The sequence below is a fragment of the Cricetulus griseus genome, chromosome 2 (assembly GCF_003668045.3).
Source record: "Cricetulus griseus strain 17A/GY chromosome 2, alternate assembly CriGri-PICRH-1.0, whole genome shotgun sequence".
Taxonomy (NCBI): Eukaryota; Metazoa; Chordata; class Mammalia; order Rodentia; family Cricetidae; genus Cricetulus; species Cricetulus griseus.
In genome coordinates this window covers 26,792,694-26,818,194 of record NC_048595.1, presented here as the reverse complement: position 1 = coordinate 26,818,194, position 25,501 = coordinate 26,792,694, and the positions used below count along the sequence as shown (strand labels likewise).

The 25,501-nt window shown below is 52.1% G+C and overlaps 1 protein-coding gene across 14 annotated transcripts; it reads right to left on the bottom strand.

Annotated features, from left to right (window-relative positions):
• Positions 1-1,271: 1,271 nt before the first annotated feature.
• On the bottom strand, positions 1,272-25,025 carry Map7d1 (MAP7 domain containing 1). 14 transcript variants are annotated; one of them, XM_027399271.2, is made up of 18 exons: positions 24,886-25,025; positions 11,000-11,350; positions 10,780-10,848; positions 9,938-10,101; positions 9,238-9,352; positions 7,763-7,873; positions 6,344-6,466; positions 6,084-6,247; positions 5,847-5,986; positions 3,866-4,194; positions 3,438-3,615; positions 3,212-3,350; positions 3,018-3,122; positions 2,713-2,766; positions 2,462-2,507; positions 2,270-2,360; positions 1,960-2,153; positions 1,272-1,859 (listed from the first exon to the last, which is right to left on the bottom strand). In XM_027399271.2, exons 1-18 carry the CDS (start codon positions 24,929-24,931, stop codon positions 1,849-1,851), a joined length of 2,430 nt encoding a protein of 809 aa, XP_027255072.1. In that variant the 5' UTR covers positions 24,932-25,025; the 3' UTR covers positions 1,272-1,848. The 14 variants fall into 14 exon arrangements, with proteins under 14 accessions (XP_027255072.1, XP_027255073.1, XP_035295511.1 ...); XM_027399272.2 differs by having other exon boundaries at positions 2,462-2,504; XM_035439620.1 differs by having other exon boundaries at positions 2,462-2,504; positions 9,247-9,352.
• Between the last annotated feature and the right edge of the window lie 476 nt (positions 25,026-25,501).

Genomic DNA, 25,501 nt, shown 5'->3' with positions numbered 1-25,501 from the left:
AGCAGGGTTTCTCTGCTCATGTCACTGTTGCAGTGTGGCAAATAATCACAAAACACAGCCATCATTTAAAGCTTTGTCTCGGTTTTTGGAGGTGGCTAAACTGGCTGGTTCTAGCTCTAGGTGTCTCATAAGGTGACAGTCACACTGTCAGCAGGCCTAAAGTGGTTTGAAGGCTGGCCTGGGGCTGAAGCACCGTTTCCAAGTTTAGTCTCATAACTGTTGGCAGCATTTCCAAGTTTAGTCTCATAACTGCTGGCAGGAAGCTTCAGTTTCTGGGTATGCAGTTCTTTTATAAGGACTCTTTATTTCTACGCAGCCTTCATCCAGCCTGAGTGACCCAAGTACAATAAAGCAATCAAGGCAGAGGCCTCAACTGAGGGGAACACCATTCTTCCTGCTGTATTCTACTGGCTACTCAGGCCAACCCAGTTACAACACTCAGGATGCTGGGAGGTCATCTCAAAAACTATGTGCCACACAGGGTTTCTTTTTAAAGTGAGGCAGCCTTCTCCAGAAGTCCCCAGGAGGCTTCTCTTCACACCTGATGGCTAGAACCGTGGCATATGCACACACACACAAGCCAATCAATGGCTCACAGGGAATTCAGGACCATCGTTTTTTTTTGTTGTTGTTGTTGTTTTTTTTTTTGGCTCATCACAGTCATGAGCTCCTAGGGCTAAAAGCCACCTCTGCTGAGGTGTGGGTTAGTGCTGGGAAGAAGAGCTTGGTGACCTGGAGAGGTTCTAGGTAATCTAGAGTCTATCCGGAATGAGTACGGGGCAATAGGGAGGGATGTTGAGCACGTAGCCCCGAGTGTCTACGATGCTCACTGTTTGAGTAGAAACTCCACAAGCACAAAGGCTGTCTTTTATTTATTATGTATTTATTTATTATGTATAGTGTTCTGTCTGCATGTATGCCTGCAGGCCAGAAGAGGACATCAGATCTCATTACAGATGGTTGTGAGCCACCATGTGGTTGCTGGGAATCGAATTTAGACCCTTTGGAAGATCAGTCAGTGCTCTTAACCACTGAGCCATCTCTCCAGCCCCAGCTATGTCTTTTCTTACTACTGCACTTTCAGGGTTATATGCAGCAATTAATATGTTGAGAGAATAAACGAATGAATTCATAACTAAACTTACAAGAACATAGGACAGGGAGTCCAGGATTGCTACCACCAGTGAGGCGTATACAGCCCCAAGCCCTTAAGGTTTCAGAACTCAGGTCACCTGTTCCTAACCTCACCACAAGCTCCAAAGACACACAGGTTTGGCAGAATTATTTTCACTTTATTTCTGGAGAAGTTTGATCAGATGTAGTAACACTGATTCCAGGCGAGGACAGAGGGCATTACCCCGAAGCAACCAGTATTTGTGTGGCCCAAGGTGCCCCCCTCGTTCCCAGACCTGGGTTCTCCCTCGGTTACAGTTAAATAGAGGAAGATGACCAGGGAGCCTTGGGAGGAGGGACTGCCTCCTGTACCCACCTCCTCCATGTAGAGGTGTCCGAGCACAAGCTATTTACAGTATTCACATCCACTGTACCCCACCAAACCAAGGCAAATACTACAAGTGGTCCTTCCCCAGGGGGAGGCCAGAGAGGCTGTGAGTGTATGTGTGTATGGGGAAGATGGGTGTCTGAGTGTGTGAGCACACAGATGCACTGAGGGGCAGAGTCTGCTTCCCGCCAAAGACACATCAGTCTAGAAGGTGCAGATTAAAAACAACAGAAAGGACCCAACCCGAGGGGCCCAGGCCACTTCCATCTTTGTTCTCTTTCTCTTCCAGACACCCAAGAGCTGATACATAGGAACCTTCAAGCTGCACCCGGGTCCAAGGCAATTGCTTAAAGGACTTCTGAGGGAAAGGAGATAGGGAAAAAGTCAGGGCTGGGGAGTCCCAGGTTGGAGGGGGGATTTTTGTGGGGTCCAAGAGCCAGGGTCCCTACAGTGCCTACCTGTGACCTGTGGGGGTTGCACCACTGCCTTCTTGAGGAAGGCTTCTGCCTCTGCAAATGGGAGGAGTCCCTCTGGTGTTCGACCCAGACTCTTCTCTCCAGCAGTTCCCTTTGGGGAGAAGCCATTCTCCTGGTGTGCTGGGAGAGGCTGCAGGCCATTTACCAGGGACCCTGGCATCTCCTTGCTTGGCAGACTGTGGATGTAGGGGTTCAGGGTTAGCATCTCACCTCCCTTGAGGAGCCCAGAGTCTATAGCTCCAGCATGCAGCTGCCTGGCTGGCTCAGAATCCCTGGGGTTGGGAGCTGGTACCTCCACTGTGGCTCCTGAGGGGCCAGCTCCTCTTTCTGCACAGAATCCTTCTGTAGTCCCGAAGGCCGAGTCTCTACAGCTTTCACAGGGTCTATCACAGTGAAGAAATGGCCATCAATTAGGAGCTGTTGAAGGGTAGGACTGGAGCTCAGGGGTGGCCAGGGCAAAAAAAATGAGAGTTGGGGGCTTTACCTGGGCCGGAATTGTTGGCTGTGGTCTCCTTTCCATCCTGCTTCTGCTTTGAAAGGAAGAGTCGTCAGGTGCAGGGCTGTGTGGATCCATTCTACCCTTCTACCGAACCCCTCCCTCCCAGCCGACACGGAAAAGCCTCCTCCACCACACTCTTCCTCAGTTCTGGAGGCTCTTCTGCAACCTCCTTTCCCCATCTCCCACTCAGCAACCTCCTTTCCTCATCTCCCACTCAGCAACCCGAGAATCCTGACCTTGGTTTCAGCAGCTTCTGACTTCCGAGTCCTCTTCATGATCTCCTCCAGCCGCTGTGAGGAGGTCCCACAGTAGTTAGGCCCCACCCAGACCTAATCCTCAATTTCTCACCAGCTGGCCTATTCTAGAGCTGGTACCTCACAGCCCATAACCAGTACTTCCTTGCTCTATCTTCTACAAACTCAAGCCCAGGCCCATTGGTTCTTTGATGCTATTTGCAGGAACTGGAGCCAGACCCAGGCCCCGCCCCCAGCAGGCCCCGCCCCGGCAAGGCCCCGCCCCCAGACCGCACAGCCTCGCACACCTTTCTTCGCTCTTGTCTCTCTTGCTCCTCCTTCTGGAAGTGCCTTTCCCGCTCCAGGCGCTGGCGCTCAGCTTCTTCCCGGGACCGAGCTTCAGCTTCCTCTTTCTGCCAAAGACCTCCATAAGCTTTGGGCTCCTTCCTGGCCAAACCCACCTAGAGCCATCCAAGATCTGTCCACCGACCCGCCCGAGCACCTGCTTCTGCAGCCGCTCCTGCTCCTCCTGCTCAGCCTGGGCCTTCTCTCGAGCCTCCTGCTCCTCCCGCCTCCGAGCCTCGGCCTCGCGTTCAGCTCGGGCCTCGGCCTCCCGTGCCAGCTGCTCCTCCCGCATTCGCCTGGAGGACCCAGAAAACTCAAGTTTGGTGTGCGCCTCTTCCAGGCTTGGCTACAAGGGCCCCCACAGTCCATGAGGTCACACTCACTTGTCCCTTTCGGCCTGCAGTTTCCGCTCCTGTTCTTCGCGTTCCCTCTGTTCCCGAGCCTGGCGCCGCTTCTCAGCCAGGAGCCGGGTGGCTTCTTCTCGGTCTGTGGTTCCCGCCATAGGTTTGCTAGGGGTTACCGGGGGAGCAGCAGTAGGAGGGGCAGTCGGGACAGCGGTGTCTGGAGGAAGATCCAAGACCAGGAGTTGGCACACGCCGGTACAGGCACCTCCAACACCCCTACACACCCGTATGCTTTCAGGACCCACCCATTCAGCCCAATTGCTGCCACCACTGTGCCTGAGACTTGGCCCCGTTATGGGCAGAAGATCCCTCTTCTTGTCCCTCAACACCAATGTCTGTGGAGGGTCACTTCCCAGACACAGCAAAAAATGGCACCTCTGCCCTGCCCACCCTCACTTCCTGTGCACCTGCAGGAGTCTCTGTTGAGGGCTGCTCTTTCTGAGGCTGGGCTGGGGTGGGTGAGGGCACCGGTGAGGGCGCTGGTGACACTAGGGCCACTGGCTCCTTCTCCTCAATGGTTCTGCTCTTGCTGTGGTTCTTGTCCTCAGGCCCTGATGGGCTCGGGCTCTCTTTTGCCTCCTCCTTCCTCCGAACCCGCCCCTTGGGCGATGCAGTGGTGCCTCGGGGGGATGGTGGTTTTGGAGGAAGGGCATGGCCTGGTCCTGGACTGGGGCAGGGGGAGGCAGGTCTGTGCCAGGTTGTAGAGGGAGAGGATGGCCGGGCCTTGGACTTAGGGCTAAGAAAGAAGAAAGGGGTTAGAACCGGAGGGCTGAGCGCCTGGGCAGGCACCCCCCATGTCATTTCTTTGGAGTAGTTCCTTTAAAAAAAATTATGTTATTATTGTGTAGGTTGTGCATGTGTGAGCATGCATGTAGAAGTCAGAAGGCAACTTTGTGAGGTGGTTCTTTCTTTCGATCTTTCCATGGATTCCAGGGATTTAACTTGGGTCATAGCAAAGACCTTTACTCATTGCGCCATCTTTTTTTTTTTTTTTTTTTTTTTTTTTTCCTTTTGGTTTTTCAAGCCAGGGTTTCTCTGTTGCTTTGGAGCCTGTCCTGGAACTCACTCTGTAGACCAGGCTGGACTCAAACTCACAGAGATCCGACTGCCTCTGCCTCCCGAGTGCTGGGATTAAAGGCGTGCGCCACCAACGCCCGGCTTCATTGCAGCATCTTACCAGCCTCCAGTGTTACCTTTTCAGGCTGGGTTGCATCACCTCCTATTCACTCACAAAGTGTTATCATCTCCTCTCCGTGTATATATCCCAGTTTGCAATTGCAAATTCATTTGTGAGAATTCTTGATTGACGTCTGCCTCTCCAACAGCATGTACACTTAGCAGAGCAAAAAGTAGGTCTGGTTTAGCCTAGGGTCCTCAGCACCCAGAACACCACAGAGTTAAGTTGTTCACTGATTAAGTATGTACTGAGTTGCTTATCAGGTGTTACTGTTTTAGGAGCTGGGGATGGGGGTGTCCATATCAAAAAATGAAAGAGAGAAAAAGGGGAGGTAAAGGATGAAGGAAAGAAAGGAGAAAAAGTGAAAGTGCAGGGCAGGCAGACAGCCAGGAGTTCGTGGCCAGCCTAGGCTGAACGATTAGTTCCAAGGGCATCCTGAACTACATAAGTAGACCCTGCCTCATAAAAACTAACAACAAAAAACCAAGGGCTAGAGATGCAGTTTCAGTCAGTAGAATGCTTGCAGAGCATACACACAGCCCTGTAATGCCAGCGCTTGAGAGGTGGATGCAGAAGGATCATAAATCCAAGATCATCATTGGCTAAAGAGCTAATTAAAGGTCAGTCTACGACACAGGACATGCTTGCTCAATAAACAACAAAAAGGGACCAGTGAGATGGCTCAGCAAGTAAAGGTGCGTGCCACCAAGCCTGACAATATGAGTTTAATCCTTGGAACCTACATAGTTGAGTGAGAACTGATTTCCAAGAGCTGTCCGGTGACCTACACATGCATACACACCGGCACAGGTCTGTTACAACCCCAGCTACTTTAAATGAATCACAAGTTCAAGGCTTGGCAACTTAGTGAAATGTCTTTAACTAACTAACTAACTAAAAAGGGACTGGGGATATATATAGCTCAGTGATGGGGTGCTTGCCTAGCACGCAGGAGGCTGGGGTTCTATTCCCATATTCCCAGTATTGAGCTCATGTAGGTAAGAGTCTGGGAGCTCAGGAGTTGGAGCCTCTGTCTCAAAAAAAAAAAAAGAAAAAGAAAAAGAAAAGAAAAGAAAAAGAAGCAGGGCGGGGGAGGAAGAGAAAGGGAGAAACAGGGACAAGAAAACAGAAAAGCTGAGCTTTAGTAATTTCAAGTACTTGGGAATGATTGACAGAGAGAATGGCTAGGGGAGGCGCGGAGCCCCGCCCACCTGTGCTCAGCCCCGGTAGAGAGCCTGGGTCTCACAGACGCTGGCAGCGATTGGCGCTTCTTGAGGCTGCGCTCGCGGGCCAGGGCGCTCTTTTCCTTCTCATTTTCCCGCTCCTTGTCCTTCTTCTCCTTTTTCTGCACCTGGAGGCGCGGGATAGGAGCGTGGAGGAGGAGAGGTCAGCGGCGCTGGCACTCCAGCCCGGCCGGGCCTGTCCCCACCTGCGCTGCGGTCACTCACCGGAGCAGCTTCCAGCCGGCGGCGGGCCAATGCGGGGCTGCCGCCGGCACCGGGCTTGCGTCGCTCGGCGCGCTCCCCGGACGGGGTGCAGCGGTGCGCGCTCCGAGGGGCGCTACAAGGCGTTAGCGGGCTGGCGGAGGCTGAGCGTGGGCACACTGGCACGGCTGCAGAGGGATGAGTGCGGTCGGGGTGCGGCCCAGGCGCGAGGCTGGCCCCTGCCCGGCCCCGTGTAGGGCGTCTCCCAGGGCCGCTGCCCCTACCCTGGTCGCGGCCGTTTCGGGGCAGTGTGACCGCGCTGCGACTCCGAGCCAGGAAGGAGAGGGTGGGCGTCATCAGACGATCCACAATGCTGCTCTCCCATGCGCTCAGCTGCAGGCTGCGATCTGCGGGGGAAATACCAGGTAGAGCAGGTCAAGGCGGGCGAAGGCACAGGTGGAGACTAGGCACTGAACACATGAAGAGCCCAAGGATTCTCAAGAGGACTGTCATCCCCCCACCCCAAGTCACGCGGGGTCACACATTTCTTCCCTGGGATCTGGTTCTCCTTTTGCAGACACAGGCAACAACACATTGAGCAAGGGGCTGGGAATATATCTCAGAGGTAGAGCGCTTGGCTGTCATGCAAGAGGCCCTAGGTTCAATTCCCCAAACCGGGGGGCAGGGGGCGGGGGCGGGGCGGGGGGTGGGGGTGGGGGTGGGGGTAATATCCTAGGCCAACACTCTGCATCACTTTAGGAGTGCCTCCTACCCATCTCCCCAGATGAGAGAGCTCAAAGCTGTAAGCAAAGGAAGGAGTCATAACAGGATCTAGGGAGGCCCCAACTGCCCTCTCCCAGGTCCCAGGTAGGGCCTGCCTCTCCTAGTCTCATTATGCTGGCCTGGTGGCAGGAGGGGCATGCTTCCTGGATTTGGGGTAGTTGAGGGTCCTTGTGCTCCTCCAACCAGCCGTTAGGAGTGTACAGAGAGGGCTGCTAGAGGGCCCGGCTGCCCTAGGCTACCCTGCTCTGTCCCTTCAGCTGCTGGGTTATTTTTAAGCTTCAGTCTGGTAGGTTGGTGCAGCAGCTGATTTGGTTGCTAGGCAACAGAGCAACCAAATACAAGCTAGAGAAACTTATAAATAACTTTAACCATGGTTCTTTCATATGTAAGCACCAGAGCATGGTGGGAACGCAGGAGCTGTGCCACCTTGGTTGGTCCCAACTTTGGGCCCAGCCAAGGCCAAAGCAGGTGCTCTAGAGGCAGAGATGGCAGGGTTGCATGGCCCTCCAGGGTGGAGACAGAACACCCCCACCCTAGTATCCAGGCTAGCCTGACACATGGGGGCAAAGCCACCTGTCTAAGGCTGGCCGCGGCCAGCTGGCTGTGGTTAGAGATAAAGCTGAATGCCCATTACCACCCCAGCCCTTAACCTAATCTTCTCTTGAGGCCCCGCCAGGCTTTCTGCCCTCTAGGTCATTGTCCTTCGTTTCAGTTCTCCTCTCTTACAGGATACTACTATGTCCTGGGGTCCAGACCCAAATGCTGGCTCCCGGAAAGGGCACATAACTCTGGTTGGGATAGAGTAGGGCGGGACCTGGAGTATGGGGGCTCCAGGGATGAATATTCTTGCTGAGCTCTGGAGGGGGCTGGCTGGCTACAAGGGGCTCTGGAGGGGGCTGGAAGGCTGAGCCTCCTCTTACTTCTACTGGGGGAGTTCCAGAGCGTGGCAGAGGACTTTGAGAGCCGCTTGTTGATTATAGAGTCCACGTGTTTGGGCAGGTTTACTGCCGACACGGAGCACCTGCTCCCACCTGGAGGGGAAAAGACACGGCATTAGGGCCGGGCCAGACGGGAGCCAGGGGGGGCACTGAGGCCTTCCATGCAGGATGCTCTGAGGGCAGGGTGGGAGAGGAAGGAGCGGGCAGGCTAGGATGGGGAAGAGGAGGCTTGACTTGGCCCTGGGAGGGGGAGGGACGACAAGGGAGGTGATCAAAAACAACCTTGATTGGGGAGCCAACGGAGATGGAGCAGAGGGAAATAATGGTGGAAAACTAGAACTGCAGCCTTCCTGGCCAGACCAAAGGAAGCCATTGCCTGGGGCTGGGTGTTGCAACCCCTCCCCACAACCACCCAACATTGGCACTTGCTGACACTGCCCAGCCAAGGCGCTATGGATACAACACCCACATACTGGGACAATGCAAAGATGTTCCTAAACAGAAGACCTACACAGTTCACAATTGCATAGATCCACATATTTCTCTAGACACACAAAGACAAAGACATGCAAACATGGGCATACAGAGTGGTGGATACTTATGCATGCACATAGGTATGTTGACATGCGCAAACGGAGGAACACAAGTAAGATGTACACAGGCAGAAACATAATGAAGTGACCTAGCCATGACAGCTACGACAGCTTACCATGGGCCAGGCACTGTGCTGGGCACCACAAACATGTTACCTCACTTGATCCTCCAAACATCTACCTACAACCTCGGAGGCAAGCCGTGCTGTTATCCCCATTTTACACATGAGGAAAGTGAGATTTGAGAAGTCAGAGGTCACACAAGTATCCGAGTTTGAGCCCAAGTCTGACGTAGGAGCCCCCACTGAGGTACACAAGCCTGAAACACAGCCTCACAGAGTGGGCTACACAGCATATCTATGAGCACATACACCAGGAGAGATACACGAGATACGGAACCTTGTCACTGCATAAAGACATCCAAGGACAGCGGTATATACATGCCAGCAAGGAGTCAGACCAAAGTCCATAATGTGCCTATGTGAAGAAAACTCAGACAAAAAACTACCTTCCAAAACAGAGGATGACAATTTTCTTTAAGCATCCAGGGTTTGCAGGGCATTAAAGTCCTCTTTCTACATAGCATCAACTAACAGTGATTGACAGGAGGAAAGCATGTTAGGCAACTCCTAAGACGACAAAGGGTTTGAGGAGCAAACGAGTCGACAGAATCCAAATCTGACTGGATAGTGGAAGTCCTTAGGAAGGCATGATTGGGCTTACAGACCATTCCAGAAGATCCATGAAGCAGGACATACCTGCTGCAGGAAACTATCGAGCATCTCGTGTGTAAAATATTCCTTCCCCCACCTCACCAGGCCTCAGCCCTGCCCAGCCACCCACCGGCACTCCCAGCCCACTCACTGGTCTTACGTCCGGGGGAGCTGTGGTGCAGGGCCCCTGCCCAGGACCAGCGCTGCTGTCGGATTTCAGCCCATGTCTTCTTCACTGACCGCTGGATGGCTGCTTCATAGCGCTCCTGGAATCCAATGGGGAAAAGGGAAAGGTCTGGGCTCAGAATCAGCCAGTGTACCTGGAAGAAAGTCCTCCTCCATCCTAAGGTCTTTCTGACTCACTGCAGGCAACCAAAGTTACTGACTCGGCTGTGATTCAAGCCCATGTGCGATAGACAGATCCTATCCACAGTTCTTGAGAGCTTTTCTTGGGCTTGAGTCACTTCCTGGGATGGGTAGGACTCCCCTTGCCTGGGGTTCCTGGGCAGGGTCATGTCTCCCTAGCACTGAGGATCCTGATCTTGGGTCTGTTTTCCTTTTTTCGGCTGAGGCTACAAGACAGGACTAGGCTGTCATGTCCTTCATAGCCTCAACAATGCTCAAACTAGGCTCTATCCATGTGATGGAAGTAGGATTTTCCACAGACATGTATCTGCATACAGACCCTCGGGCCTGTCACACAGGACAGAGCCACAGAGGTGGATGCAGACTGGACTGCCTAGGCACAGAGCACATGTGTGTATGCATTTCACTACTACACAGACAGTGGGCACATGTGCACATAGACCTGAAGATCTGTGTGAAGCTGGTTGGGATTGCCAAGAACGCACCTTGTTTTTCTCAAGCTTTTGCCTCTGCCGCTCCTCCAGGGCAGCCCGGCGCTGCTCAGCTTTAAGCCGTTGTTCCTCCAGCCGTCGGCGGCGCTCCTGGAGCTGCTTCTCCCGAAGCACCTTGGCCTTCTCCTCCTTCTCCAGCCACACTGCCTTCTTGGCCGCTGGGACAGAGAGGAGGGGCATGATTGAGCCTGAAGTAGCCCCAGCAGTGGTCTTCTACCTCAGCCTTGAGCCGCCCTTTTTCTGCCTGCCTCTGTGAGGCCGCCACCCTCTGGTACCCCATTCATGTTTCAGGGCAGGTCTAGGGAAATCTGTTTCCCCCACTGGCCTCACATCTCTCACAAGTGAGCCCACCGGTGCGATTTGGGGGCCTACTGGACAGATTTCAACATATGATGGCATGTATAGAGCAGTGGGTCCCAACCTTCCTAACGCTGCCACCCTTTAATACAGTTAGTTCCTCATGTTGTGATGACCCCAAGCATAAAATTATTTCGTTAGTACTTCATAACTGTAGTGTTACTACTGTCATGAATCGTCATGTAAATATCAGATATGCAGGATATCAAATATTTGACCCTGCGAGGGGGGGTCGGTTACGACCCACAGGCTGAGACTACTAGTGTAGCGAATAGATCTGAGGTAAGATACTGAGTCTGATTTCAGCTATTCACCAGATCTTAGGCAAGAGATGTCATCTCTTCTAACCCGATTCCTCCTCAAAATGTGCTCAGGATTAAGTGAGATCAGCACATACACAGTATTCTAGAAGAGTCTGTATTATTTATTCACAGGAGGCTGGGGAATGTCGATGCAGATAACACTAGTCAAACACTCACCTAGGTACTTGGCCCGCTCTTCTCGTCGCTCTTTGGCAAGCTTGTGTCTCTCTCCTGCCTTCTTTACATCTGAGCAGAGGGAAGAACAGAAAGTCAAAAGGTCTCCTGGGCAACTGGCCTCAGTTCCCTCTAGTCCTTCCCCACCTTCCTGCCCTCATTCTCCATGGCAAGGAAGACTCCACATGACCAACCCTTAGCCCAACACCAGGGACATAAATACCTTGTTTGGTGGGGGGGCTATCTGAAGCTGGCACTGTTGTTGGGGATGGCTGGCTACTCCTTCGAGAAGGCCTGGCGTCCCTTGGGCCTGTGGCTGGTGGGGTGGTTCCCCTGCTCTTTGCTTCTGAGCATGGGGACTCTTCCTGTGGGGGAGCTGGCCGAGGCGAGATCTGCCCAGTGGGACTCTCTGGTTCCAGTGGGAGCTGCTTAGGACTAGTGGCATTCTTCATGGCAGGAGGGGTGTCTGGGGGAGTGTCAGGAACCAAGGCTGACATCGGTGTTGGTGGTGGTGGAGGGGAAGGGTCACCTTCTGGAGAAGGTCTTGGCTCTGCGGGGATCCTGGCTATCATAGCTGGAAGATCAGTAAAACAGAAGAGGGAGGGTCAGACTGAACACATGCACTGCTGATTCGCACAGCAATCTGCCCAATGAACTTACTCATACATCCATGGATGTTCTATCTGCGTGCCAGGCCTACTATATTCTAGATATTAACAACATAACCATGAGAGGATAGCCAGATTCCTGCCTCTAGGGAGCTCACCCTCCAGTAGGGCAGACAGACAAATGGCAGCAGAGAGGAAGTACCACATACAGCATAGTACAGTGGACACGGTTAACCCACACATGATCTGAAGGATGAGCAGGAGGTGGCAAAGCAAAGAAAGGGTCTGGCAGGGAGGAACAGGTTGCAAAGCGGCAGAGGGAGCATTAGGTATGTTGGAAGACTGAGAACAAAAGTACAGCATCAAATGGTGATCATTGGTTCCTATGTCTGCCTCCCTTGCCTCTCTTTTTCTTCCCTTTGAAAATAAATTACATCCATTCGCTTATGTGTCTGTATGGAAGGATACATGCTATGTGGCTGGTGATTTGCCTGCTGAGACACCTTGCTGCCCCTTCATCATCTTTCTGCTCCTCCTCTGGTCACACTGTCCAGCCCCAAGACTGGTTAGTTCACAGAGTACCTCAGGGGTGGGCACGTGGGGCTTACGAGAAAGGACAAAAGCATGGTACCCATAGGATATTAGCATTGCCAAAGTCATCAGTGGAGTGAGCAGCCAGCTACAGATATGTCTGTTTGTAGCCCTTAGATTTAGTCTTTAAAGATATGAATTTTAGAGGCTACAGAGATGGCTCAGTGGCTAAGAGCTGGGTTCACTTCCCAACACCCACATGGTGGCTCACAACCATCTGTAATGCTAGCCCCAGGGGATCTGACACCCTCTCTGGCCTCTACTGCCATCAGGTATGCATGTGGTGCACACACACAGACAAAATACTCACACATATAAACATAAACAAATCTTTTTCTTTTAAAGATATGAATATTGCTAAACATGGTGGCAGCATAAACCTCTAATTTCAGCCCTAGGACAGCTAAGACAGGAGGACCACTATGAGTTCAAGGCCAGCCTGACTGACTATATAGTGAGTTTGAAGTAAGCCTGAGCTAAACAGTGAGACGCAAACCTCCTTCCTTCCCTCCCCCACAGCACAAACACTCATCCACGCATGGTGGCACACACCTGTAATTCTAGCACTTAGAAGGCTGCTGGAGGATTGCTGTCATGAGTTCAAGGTCAATCTAGCCACACAATGAATCCTAGGCCAGCTTGTCTCAAAAAAAAAAGAGAACCTCTTAAATACACATGTGTATACATTCATGTGTGCATGCCACACCAAAGGATAGGTTAAAACCAGATGTCAGGCTAACTGCCCTGTTCTAATTTTGCGAGACAGGGAGGCATACAATTCAAACTCCAAGCTTCTGTTTTCCCTGCTGTGTGAAACGGGTACAATGAACCTAGTAAGTGTTTCTACTTCCCTTTCCCTGTAGGTCTTGTGTCAGTGTCAACTTTCAGTTCTCCCAGAGAGAATTCTTTTCTTCGTGTTGAGCCCTTATGCCATCTGTAGGGGCCTCTGGCCACTTGGGGAGTTAGGAGGACACAGCATTGACAGGTGGGAATAGACATTTTCACTCTTCCCGGGGACCTCTGTCATGTTAAGTGCTCTGTTCTGGGAACTCTAGGACAGGTTGTGTGCAGGGAGGAGACACCCCAGGGAACTGTCTTTGGTTCTCTAAATACCCTCTTCTGGGAGGAAGGCCTCTAATGGTTTGGGCTCAAAGCCAGACAACGCAAGCATAGGTCTCAGTTTCCCTGCAGACTGAGTGACCTTGGATAGTTGCAGACTTGCTCTGAGCTAGAGCTGCTCTTCTAAAAGCATGGATACTACCTATGTCACAGCATCATGAGATCAGATACAGCCACTGACATTCACACACACAAGGGTGAGGACTAGGTCTCGATGTAGCCCTGCCTGTCCTGGAACTTGCTATGTAGATCAGGCTGGCCCCAAATCGACAAGAAATCCATCTGCCTCTGCCTCCCAAGTGCTAAAACTAACGGGGTGACATTCATACTTTACTGAGTGTTCCCTACATGCATATTACATGCTATTTACATGCTCTAGTTCTAACCTCACTGTTTATGAAGGAGACGTTATAAAGACGTATTATACACATAAAGACATGTTCACAAAGACAAGAAAGTAAAGCACAGACTAGGGAGGTCTAACCTGGCCAGGCGTTGGTGGCGCACGCCTTTAATCCCAGTACTCGGGAGGCAGAGGCAGGCGGATCTCTATGAGTTCGAGGCCAGCCTGGTCTCCAGAGAGAGTGCCAGGACAGGCTCCAAAGCTGCACAGAGAAACCCAGTCTTGAAAAACCAAGAAAAAAAAAAGAGGTCTAGCCTGGCCTTGTGAAAGCTGGTGTCCTCTTGTCCTCTTGCCTCCTCCTTTTGAGTGTCGGGATTCCAAGCATGTGCCACCACATCCAGTTGAGATCATGTGGCTAGGTGGCTAGGAAGGAACCCAATCTGGATTTGAACCCAGTGTCACCAGCAGAGTCTAGGCTAGTGGTTCTTAACATGCCAATCACGATTCCCACAGGGGTCACATATCAGATATTTATATTACAACTCATGACAGCAGCAAAATTACAGTTATGAAGTAGCAACGAAAATAATTTTATGGTTGTGAGTCACCACAACATAAAGAACTGTATTAAAGGGTCGCAGAATGAGGAAGGCTGAGAGCCACTGCTCTAGGCCCCTCTCCACAGACCTCTAGCATCAGTGTAAAACAGTATGGACGTTAGGGAACCATACCACCCCAGGTTTCTACTCTGTCCTCATTCCTTCCTGGCCAGATTCCTAGGCTGCAGGTTTTCCTTCCCTCAACCCTGACAGCCCCATAACAGGTGACCCAGCTCTTCATACCAGCCAGAGCCTGGGCCTAGTCACTTCCTAGCCAGGTGCAAATTCCTCAACTAAGTTCACTAGGCAACACCAGTGGCAGCCACTCAGGGAAGCCTTGCTATTCACTAGGGGATAGAGCCTTTCCCCATTCCATAGATGAGGCAAGCAAAGTTCCTTCCATGAGAGGATTTGTTCAGGGTCATAAAAGTAGTATTTTGTGGAGCAGGATTTGAACCCAGGGCTGCCTGAGGTCAAAATTTGGGTGTGTAAGTCTCAGCTTAAAGGCTGAGTGTGAGGCTTGCATAGGGCCCTTCCTCCCTCAAGTGCCTGTGTGTGCTAACAGGTGTTGCAAGGAAATTGGTAGGCGGGTGTTTGTTTACACCCAAGCAAATCACACCCACCAGGTAAGACGTTGAGTGTCTAAGTAGGGCCCGTCTATTGGGATGAAGAAAAGCTGGGAGGAGTGATGTGTACAGCATCAGATGCAGTCAAGGTCTGGCTATAGAGACGACAGACTGATAGTTTGTGGGGAACCCTGAACCTATTTGAGCCTCCAAGTCCACACCATCTCTGGCTTCCTCAAGTAGCACCTGTCCTGAAGAAGCCATCCACGTCCCCTCTGCCAGACCTTCATCCTGGGCCTTGACCCTGTTCTCTGTAAGGTCAGCAGGGACCTCCAGGATGTTAGGTCTGGGAACTGGTTATTGGTCTCATTTGACCTACCAGCTACACTGACACAGTCGGCCCTGTGGTGCTTCTTGAAGCCCTTGTCTCGCTCGACTGTGGAGACGACGGACGATGACACACTTCAGTTCGGGCTTTCCTTCTGCTTTGCCAGCTGGGACTTGTGTCACTCTGTTAGCCCCTCCCTGACTTCCTAACCTCTCCATGCTGCTGTGTGCCCCAGGGTGCCAGGAGTTCACCTCTTCTCTGGCCCCATACTCTGTGGTGATGTCATCCAGACTCACCGTGTTAAAAACCATCCCTGTGCTGACAGTACCAAATTTGTTTCTCCAGCCCAGACTTCTCCCCGAGGACCAGTTTCACTCCTGTAACTCCCTACCTGACACCTTACATGTCTCACAGATGTCACAGACTTAACCACTCCCACCTCAGGTTTTCCCAGCTCAGCTAGTAGCTTTTCAGACCTTGGAGTCATTTCAAACTGTCTAATCTGAGCCAATCTTTTGGGCTTTATTTTCTTTCTTTCTTCCTTTTTTTTTTTTATTTTCATAATATACCCCAAAGCCAATCACTCTTCACTACTTCAATTTCTTTTTGTTTGTCTTTGAGACAGGGTTTCTCTGGGTAGCCCTGGCTGTTCTGGAACTAGCCCTGTAGACCAGTTTGGCCTCAAACTCACACAGATCCGCCTGCCTCTGCCTCCTGAGTGCTGGGATCAAAGATATGCACCACCACGGCCCAGCAACTACCTCCATTTCTATCACCTTGGCCCAACCCTGTTCTATTCCTTGCCCCCGCCCCCCTTGCTCTTGTCTCAACACACAGCTGGAGAGATCAATTAACAGTAAGTCATATCACATCACTCTCTCCTGAAATCCCCGGAGCATACCCCCATCTCATGAAGATGAGAACCCAAAGTGGCCACAATGGTGCACAGCTCTCCAGGATCCTTCCTCCCTGTCTACCCTGCTACTCCTTGGCCATCATCTCCCCTTTCCCCTTCTGGACTTCAGTCCCTCCTGCCACTGTCCCTTATGTCTCTCTGCCTTGGTTTGCAACTTGCAAGTCCTCTGTAGGAATAGCTTTGTCTCCAGCTTCAGCTAGCCTTGCTCCCTTACCCCTCCAGGTCTCATTTCTCAATGAGGCCTGCCGTGATTTAAAAGGGTGCCAGTGAGATGGCTCAGTGGGTAAACACATTTGCTGTGCAAGCCTCGTAACCCAAGTTTCATCCCTGGATCCCACAGCATGCTGTGTCAGAGCACACCTGGACACACCCCCTCTCCTCTCTGTTTCTGTTTTCCTTCATCAGTCACTCCACTCCATAAGCATCAACCTCATTTTTGTTTGTTTTTCAGTACTCGGGCTTGACCCCAGAGCCTCTGACATAGTAAGCAAGACCTCTATCACCGAGCTGTATCCTCAGCTTTTGCCACTTTTTATTTTGAGATAGAGCCTTGGTAATTTGCCCAGCCTGACTTAGAACTCACTCTAGATTCCAGATAGGCCTTACAATCTTGATACGCTTGCCTGGCTGGCTGAGTAGCTAGGGTTACAAACTGGTGACACCAAGCTTTTCTTCTTTTCCTTTTGGAGATTGCTTTTTCATTTACGTACATACGTACCTACGTACGTACGTGTGTGTGTGTGTGTGTGTGTGTGTGTGTGTGTGTGTGATATGTGGTACTGGGAACCAAACTCTAGTCCTCTAGAAGAGCAGAAAGGGGAATTTTTCCCCTGAGCCATGTCTCCAGCCCTTTGTTTTCTTTATTTATATTTGTCTATTGTTTTGTGGCAAAAATCACTTTATTCCAAGGCTTGAAGTTGGAGAGTGGCAGAAGTCAGTGGGATCTGACCTCCCTGGCAAGCAGGACCTTCTAGAACTGGTCACCACCAAAGTCTCTTTTTAGATACGGGGTCCAGATATGTTGTCTAGACTGGCGTTAACCTCTGGAGCTCCAGGCATCCTCCTGCCTTAGCCTCCTGAAAACTGAGGTGACAAGTATCGGGTGTTGACCACCACATTTGATTTACAAACCCCACCTTACAATATCTCCACTGCTAGTCTATGCTCCCCAGGGACCACAACTGTTTGTCTCTTTTTATCTCTAGCACCAACAGAGATGGGGACATAAATGCCCCATAAATACTAGGGAAATGAAGAAGCCCCACCCTGGCAGAGAGTATCACCACTTCTTACCTGGAGCCACACCCATTCCTACTCTGCTCTCCACTGAACACTTGACAATGGTGTCCCACTGCTCCGAGGATAAAGATGAGACACTAGAGCTGTCTCCAGGTCTGGCATAGTCTAAAGGCCCAATCGCTCTCCACCACTCATCTTCAATCTCTTCCTTCCCAGATCCTTGCCTGTCCCCTGAACTTTAACTCTACCAACCTTCCTTTAAGTTTTCAGTTCTGATAACTATCCAAGCTCCTTTTTGGCACCGGGCCTTTGCATATGCTCTTTCCCTTCTTTTCTTTGTTAACTCCTCCTTCTCCTTTGGTTCAGTTACCATCTCCTCAGAGAGGCATTCCCTGGCTTCTCTGATTGGCACAAAACCCTCTGTTACACACAGTTGTGGCTCCAGGAGTTTCTCTTGGGAGCACTGTCACAGACTGTCAAGCTTCTTTGTGTAGTTCCTTCCTCCTAGACAGTGAGGAAGCCCAACAAGGGCTTGGTCACATCTGCTTTGCTCACCGCTGCATCAGCAGCAGTTACCACAAAGCCATGTTCACAGAGACCATCAGAAAGATCTTTGAATGACAATAAAATGCCACACCATGAGGCCACCCTAGCCTAAAGCAGGTGCATATGAAGGAAAAATTTTCCTCTCATAAAGAACAGATCTGCTGGGTGTGGTGGCACATGCCTTTCATCTCAGCACTAGGGAGGATTTCTGTGAGTTCGAGGCCAGCCTGGTCTACATAGTGAAGCCAGGACTACACAGCAAGTTCAGGACAGTCAAAGCTATATAAAAGAGAGATCCCGTCCAAAAAGAAAGAAAGAAAAGGAAGGAAGGAAAAGGAAAAGAGAAAGAAGAGAGAGAGAGAGAGAGAGAGAGAGAGAGAGAGAGAGAGAGAGAGAGAAGGAAAGGTGTGGCAATGTATTTTGAAGTGCTCTTGAAAGGAAGAAAAGGACCTCCATCTCAACGGAGTCAGGGTGGTGCCCTGGACGGAGGTACTCAGGTAGGCTTTAACAAAAATAATAATGAGTGTTTACTCTAGCAGCTGAACAAGAAAAACTTCTCAAGAGGCAAACAGGATGCTTGGAGCTACTTCCCTGACCTGGCAGGCTACTGACCCTGAATACAAATATTCCCTCAGAATTACACCAACCCAGACAAAATGTCATCAGGATGGCATTATGTGGTACAACTTGTGTTAATTAATTCCATGGTTAATTATCTATTCAATATGGTTGATTCTTCTCTGGTTATTCACCTAAATCAAATATGATCCTTAGATTCCTTTATTTTATCTTGCTTTTGGACTGTGCCAGACTGGGAGGTTTCTGCCACTGCCAGTTTTCTTCTGCTATGTTGCTATCCACCAGAAGTATTTGCTAAGAACTGGATAAGCAGTTGATAATTTGTATTTATTTCTTGGCACAAAGAACACTTGCAGGGCAAAGGTGCAGGAACTGGTTATGTGGAGGTGTCAGAAAGTCATGCCTTTCCAAGAGCCCTTAAAAGGATGCATCACGGTTTGTTGGAGATGGGGTCGAGTCCCCCAGTGGGCCTGCCACATGGGTGCTATCTCCTGACGGTCTTTTCATGTAGGTTTTTCTCTTCTGCCACCCCAACTCTTACTGAGCCAATAGTGCCTCACAACACTGACAATTCAGCCTCATGATGTGTCTTCCTGCCATGCGTACCCTGTCAGTAGAAAAACTCACCAAGAGAAGAAAACTGAGCATTAGTCCTTTCTGTAGCACATACAGGATATACCCAGATTCACACACAGAGTAGGAACCTGTGTCTGATCAGTGAACATCTAAACTGATGGATGGACAGATGGATGTATGTGGAAAACCACCTATACAGTGTGTAATCAAGCCAGGCATGGTGACACACACCTGTAGTCACAGTACTTAGTAGATAAAAGTAGGAGAATCAAGTGTTCAAGTCTAGACTTAGCTACATGAAACCCTGTCTTAAAAAACAAAGTAAAAAAGGGAGTATACTGTAAGACCTCCAAGGTGCTCCCTGACATAGATGTTCCTCTAAATTCTAAATGTCATGACTGTATCAAGACCCTGCTGTTCTCTGCCAACTTCTAAGCCATGTTCTCTTATGTCACTCAATTCTTATAACTATCCTAAAGGGAAAGTACCATACATCCCCCTACCTCCTTCCTAGGTAAGATAACTGTTACTCATATTAAATGTTGTTCATATTAGTTAGGGGCAGGGTTTGAACCCCAGTGGTGCTTGATGACAAAACCTTATGTCATGCTGTTTCTGTCAGGTATCATGTCATCATTCCCTCAGGCTCCTGCCTGTTCCCTAAGAAGGAAGTGATTCGGTGGCTCCCCCAGGGAGGTTCCCCCACAAAAGTGAAGAGTGCAGGTGGGGCAAACTGGCCCTGAGCTAAGAGCTCAGGAATGCAGGATAGGCAGGCTCCTGCCCAGGCTGGCCAACAGGAGGCAGGAAGTGAGGTCCCAGACCAAGGAGTGGAAGGGAGGTCCAGAGCAAAGTTTGTCCAGGTGAGAGCTAGGGGAGCAGCAGAGAAACTGAGGCATGATGCAGACAAAGGAGACAGGACAGATTAGTACCTCCTGTTCTTGCAAAGTTTTCTGAAGTGTCAACATTAGACCACACAGATGAAGACAGGAGGACAGACAGACAGAGAGCAAAAACACGGGGAGACAGACAGATACATACATCAGAGAGAGACAGAGAGAAAGAAAGTAAGAGAGAGTGCAGACAACACAGACATGGGCACACACAATGATGAGACAAGACATTCTTGTGTCTCTCTCAGGAAAGACTTGGATACCTAACTTCACACGCACAGAAACATACAGACACACATGTACCCACACAGACATGCCCACAAGCAGCCAGGTACTCCCTCTGAACCACAGGCAAAGCCTCAGAAACACAGCACATAGAGAGCCAATTCCCCCTGCGTGTGTCTCTAGCCTTGCCTCTGTTGCTTCTGCCCTCCCCCTTCAAAGCATTCCTTTACCTGGGGCCAGAGGAAGTCTGATTAATAACAGTAGCAGCTAAGTATATAATAACCTGATTAGTTCATTCATTCAATCTTTGTTACCATCCTAAGAGGGAGATACTATTACCCCACTTGACAAGTCAAGAAAACAGATTCTGACACACAGTTGGAGAAGGGTAAAGGTGGGGCTTGCATGGATTCAGTTTAACTGTCTCCATCTACCCTCACTCTGCTATCATGTGGGGCTGCCTCCTGGGTTTCTCCTCCCGGAGAGATCTGGGCTGGGAGAATAGGGATGGTTAGGAAGGACAAAGCCTGAGGGAGGCCAGACTGGGCCCTGGACAGGTGTTCCTTAATGTTTCCTGAGAGCAGCAGCATCAGGCCTGGCCTGGAGGAACTTAGCAGTTATAAGCAGTGCACTGGGAAAGGCCAGCCTCGCCTGAGGTAGGAGGCAGGGTCCTGAAGCTAGTCTGAAGCTTCCGTCTTAGTAAGACAGAGGCTCTGAAGGAGCTCCCTGGCAGGACTGGCGGCCATTGTTTCCTAGCCTCCAATCAGGAGCACCCACTTCCTGTTGTTTTAGGCGGCAGGAAATGACCCCATCCCGAAGCTCAGGCTCCACCACGTCCCTCCCTCGCCTCAGCCCAATGCCTGGAGAATGGGCTTTTAGCTAGACTATCATCACCACTTGAGTCTAATTTGCTCAGTCTCCAAGCTGATAGGATTCACAGGGAACCCAAGGGCTGGCTGACTTTACCAGTGTCTGCAAGAAAAAATAACCAGGGATCCCCTGGATCATGATGCCCACTGAAATAAATTCTGGAAAAGTGGTGGGCCAGACCCTGTCACTGGCTTGCTTGGTCATAATTCTGTATAAAGATTTGGTGCCTAAGCTTCAAACCTTGCCTCTGCCAGTTCCTAGCTGTGTCACTTTAGGAGAGCAACCTCGCCTCTCTGGGTCTCATCTATATAAAACGGGCAACCAACTCATGGGATTGTCATGAGGAGCAAATGAGAGAGTACAAATGATATAGTGCCTGGCACAGTGAAGGTCATGAACAAATGGCAGGGTGGGGAGGACAGGGGGAGGGGACAATAACAATAAATTTGGAAGGCCAAGGAATTGCTTCCTTTTCCCCAGGCCCATGCAATATTGCATTCCCTACCCCAAGCTCCCCCTCCCCTGGGGAAGAGCTGCAGCTGAGGGTGGTAGAAGAAACACTGGACCAGGGGTGCCAGGCAGAGCCACCACCAGCCAACAAAGCTGCATTATTGAAGTCCGCCTCTCTGACTCCCTCTCTGGCCCAAAGGGGACCCAAGGACATGATTCCCGGCTGCTTATGACCTCCGGTCAAGCTGGGTCACACTTGAGACCTGCCCCAGCAGCCCTCAAGTGCCACCATTCTAGTCTGGAGCCCTGCTTTCAGCTTCCGGTTCCTTTCCTCACCTCTGGCCCACTGATAGCCAGTGGCCATCCTTAGGGGGAAAAGGGCTAAGCTGGCCCAGTGCCCTCGCTCCTCATTTGCATATGCATGACTGCACATTAGAGGCTCATTAAGGGCCTCATAACTGAGCCCACCAGTCCAGGGAGGGGGACTGTCAGTAGGAGGTGTCAGCCATGCTGGCTGCTGCATGTGGACCTTTGGGCCTGTCTCCCCAATTTCTACTCGGCCTTTCAGGTCCATCCACTCCAATGCTTCCTCCTGCTCTGTGGGGCCTTCCACAAACAAATCCTGTGCTCGGCACCACTAGGCTTGCAGGCAAACATCCCTTCAGAGAACACATCTGCTTCCCCCACTAAGTCAGTAGGTACCAATTGGAATTGCTATGGTCACCACTTCAGCACAACCAGCACCCTGCTGTCAAAGGGTAGGGCCACAGGACAATGTGTGAGGCCCGACTCCTGTTTTCTCTCCTCCTGCCATGGCCCACCTTCTCTTCTGCAGATACACTTCAGCTGCCTCAGATCTGTCTATAAGTCCCTCCCTTGGTATTCTGTCCTACACACACACACACACACACACACAGACACACACACACACACACACTATTCTAATGGTGCTCCATCTCTGGGCCTCAGACTTCTGACAGAATTAGAAATGATAGCAATTAAAAGCAAACCTACTCCAGGCATTGGTGGCTTTTAGTCCCAGCACTCAGGAGGCAGAGGCAGGGTGATCTCTGTGAGTTAAAAGACCAGCCTGGTCTACAGAGCAAGTTCCAGGGCAGCCAAGGCTACACAGAGAAAACCCTGTCTTGAAAAACCAAAACAAACCAACTAACCTAGGCTGGTACCAAGGGCTCAGAGTGTATGTATTCATCTCATTGAAAGAGTCTAATGCATCTGAGGGATTGTTTCTAGCATTATTCTCCTTTCATAGATGGGAAAACTTGAGACTCAGGTTAAGAAATGCTCCCATCATACAGTGGAGGTCATGACTCGGCGCTCCAATTGATACTAGAGTCTATACTCTAAACTGCTTCCCAATTCCTGCCCTGCCCGCCCCCATAGCTCATGCCTCCCTGCTGGCACCAGTTCTAATAAGCCTAACCACAATAATGGTAATCACACTTTATTGAGGGTGTCTGGTGCCTGCGTGCCAGGTTCCTTTAGGTTCATCATCTCTAGCCCTTCTTACCTCAACCACAAGAGGCTACAGCACAAACTCCATCCCCAGTTTTCCAGGGGCAGAATCTCTGTGGGAGCCAGGAAACAGCTGCCTGGGATTTCCATCCAGGTCTTTGACTCTAAAGTGGGTGGCACCCTTGTCCCCTACCCCATGCTGTCTGCTGTTTGTTACTGCTCAGCTACAAATACACAAAAGGCACCTGAAGACAGCAGGGTCACACACTTAGACCACTGGCCCACACTCTCCCCAGCACACACTATGGGTACATCATTTACTCCCAGGAAGCCACTGCTTCAGTCACTGTTAGATTCTCAATGTGTAGGGACAAGCCACGATCCCTGTCCAGCTTCTCAGGTGGCTCCATCTAGACCCCTGTTTACAGAAGAGTCTTCCCAACCCAGGCCTCTCCATGTGGCCTTCCACTCTCACCCAGGCCCTCAGTATAGCCAAGCATCCCACCCCTGCCCTCATACTCAGTCTAGGCCATCCTTCCAAGTGTCCTAATTATAAACCAACCACTGCTGAGGCTGTGTCACTGCCCTCTTTCGGGCTTTTGTGCACACCCCAGTGCCAAGGACTCTCAGGTGCAGAGAACCAGTAAGCAGATGGATAGACAGTCTGGGCCTCCCTAGGTGTCCCCTCTCAGGCTCTGTAGAGCCAGGACAAACCCATCCACCCTTGTTGCCAACACAACCTTTAAACCTCCTGAAACCCACCACTTTTCTGTGTCCCCACACGGTCTCATCCAAGCACCCACGCTGACACTGAGGGGAGGAGCCCACCCACAGCCAAGCAGCCCCACCTCATCCCGGGTGCACCCATAGACACTCTTTCATCCTAGGCCCACACCCGGGGTGGGGGGCAGGGAGGTGGCAGGATTAGTCTGGGGACTCTGGGGGTGTGAGAGATGGGGCCTCCTCCCCCCTCTGCGTCAGTGGGTCAGGACTTAGGTCCACAGTAGTCATGCTTTGCCCTCCCCTTCCAGGAAGAAAGAGTCCTCCCTCCAACACCAGGCCCAACCAGAATTCTGTCCCCACCCCCTCATCAGCTGCTCCCAGATCGAATGGGATTTGCAGAAGTCCAGGGCACTGGTGGTTGATGGGGTGAGGGGTGGAAAGAAGAGCTTTGGTGGTCTAGGGCCTGGAAAGTAAGTGTGTGTGTGTGTGTGTGTGTGTGTGTGTGTGTGTGTGTGTGTGTGTGCGCGCGCGCGCGCGGCTTGTGTGTGTGTGTGTGTGTAAGTGTGTGTGTGTGTGAGGGGGGTGCATCCTAAAACCTCAGTCTGGGGAATGATGTGGCATGTCGGGAGTGCCATCCTTGAGCCTTCACCTCATTCTACAATGCGACTACGGCCCCAAAGAAGTGAAGTGGTGCCGGCAGGGCCAGCAGAGTACCTCTGCCACTCCGGTCCCAAATCGGACTGGGTGGGCTCTGAAGTAGGCCTGGCTTCAAGGAAGGCGGCCCACTCCCCAGCTCCCGCCCGCTCCCCAAACAATACCTCCTCCCCCTCCCCCTCGCCTTTATCCGGCGGGTTACTTGGCAGCCACCGCTAAAGACCTCCCCCTCGTCTCCCTCCCCTCCTGGTCGGCCGGCAACAGCAACAGGCCCTTTGCGCGGCAGCTGGACGGATGGGGTGGGGGCGAGGTCTGTGCCAGGGCCTGGGCGTGGGGGTACAAGGGCCTAGCTTCGGTATGCAGGGTTCCAGGCCTGGGAATCTGGGCCCCCCAACACACACATTCAGGCTAAGGTCACACCTGCCCACGGAGGATGGAGAGGGACAAGAGCTCCAGCTCAGTAAAAGAGGATCTTCAGAGTCTGGGGTGGATCTCGAAGGAGAGTGGGGGTGGGGAAGAGAGGATGGCACTGGGCTGCGGCAGAAGGGTCACCCCATCGCTTCCCTAGCCGGGTCCCCGCGGATCCCGGTGCCCCGTGCGTCCGGGCGCCGAGGTTGGGGGAGGAGGCAGCTGTCAGAAGATGCGTCCGTGGCCCCGAGCCGCGGCGGCCGCCGCAGCCTTTATTTTTAAACTTCTAAGTGGTCAGAGGGCGCGGCGGGGGAGGGGTCCCCGCCCAGCCGCCAACCTCATCCTTAGCCGCCCCGCGGCTGCCCGGCCTCCCTCGGGGCTCGCTCTTGCGTGGCTCCCGGCTTACCTGCGGGTGCGCCCGGCCCGGGCTCCGCACGCGGGCCGTTCTCCATGGCTGTGGCGTCACTGGAGGTTTTTGGGGGGTCTCAGCGGCGGCGACGGCGGCGGCCCGAGGCCAGGACGGGGGTCCCGCGGCGCATCCCGCCCGACCCGCCCTGCGGGCAACGACTTAGAGGCGGCCGCGCTCGGTGTAGGAGAGGTAGATGCCGGTGGCCAGCGAAGCTTCGAGTTGCCGGCTACCCGGTGTCGGTCCTCCGCAACCGCGATCCTGCTTCTTTGCCCCGCGCCGGCCCAGTCCTGGTCGCGGCCCAACCCTATTGTACAGCCCGGGCTGGGCCTGGCCTCTCCGCACGTACCAAGTGCGCAGGGGACGGCCACCCCCGCCGTGCTGGAGTACGGAGCCACTGCGGGCACAGCCCGAGGGCCCCGACTCCGCCCTGCAGTGCAGTACTGGGAACCTCACTATGCTCCTTCAGTACCCGTGTCAGGGCGGACGCCGAGCTGGGGGATAGAAACTGGCCACGCTGTCTCCCCCTGTGGACGCGCGATGGTACGCGCCGCGCGCCTGAAGACTATGTAGGGAGCGCTCGGGTGACTCACCCGCTGCTGGGACTAGGGGAGTG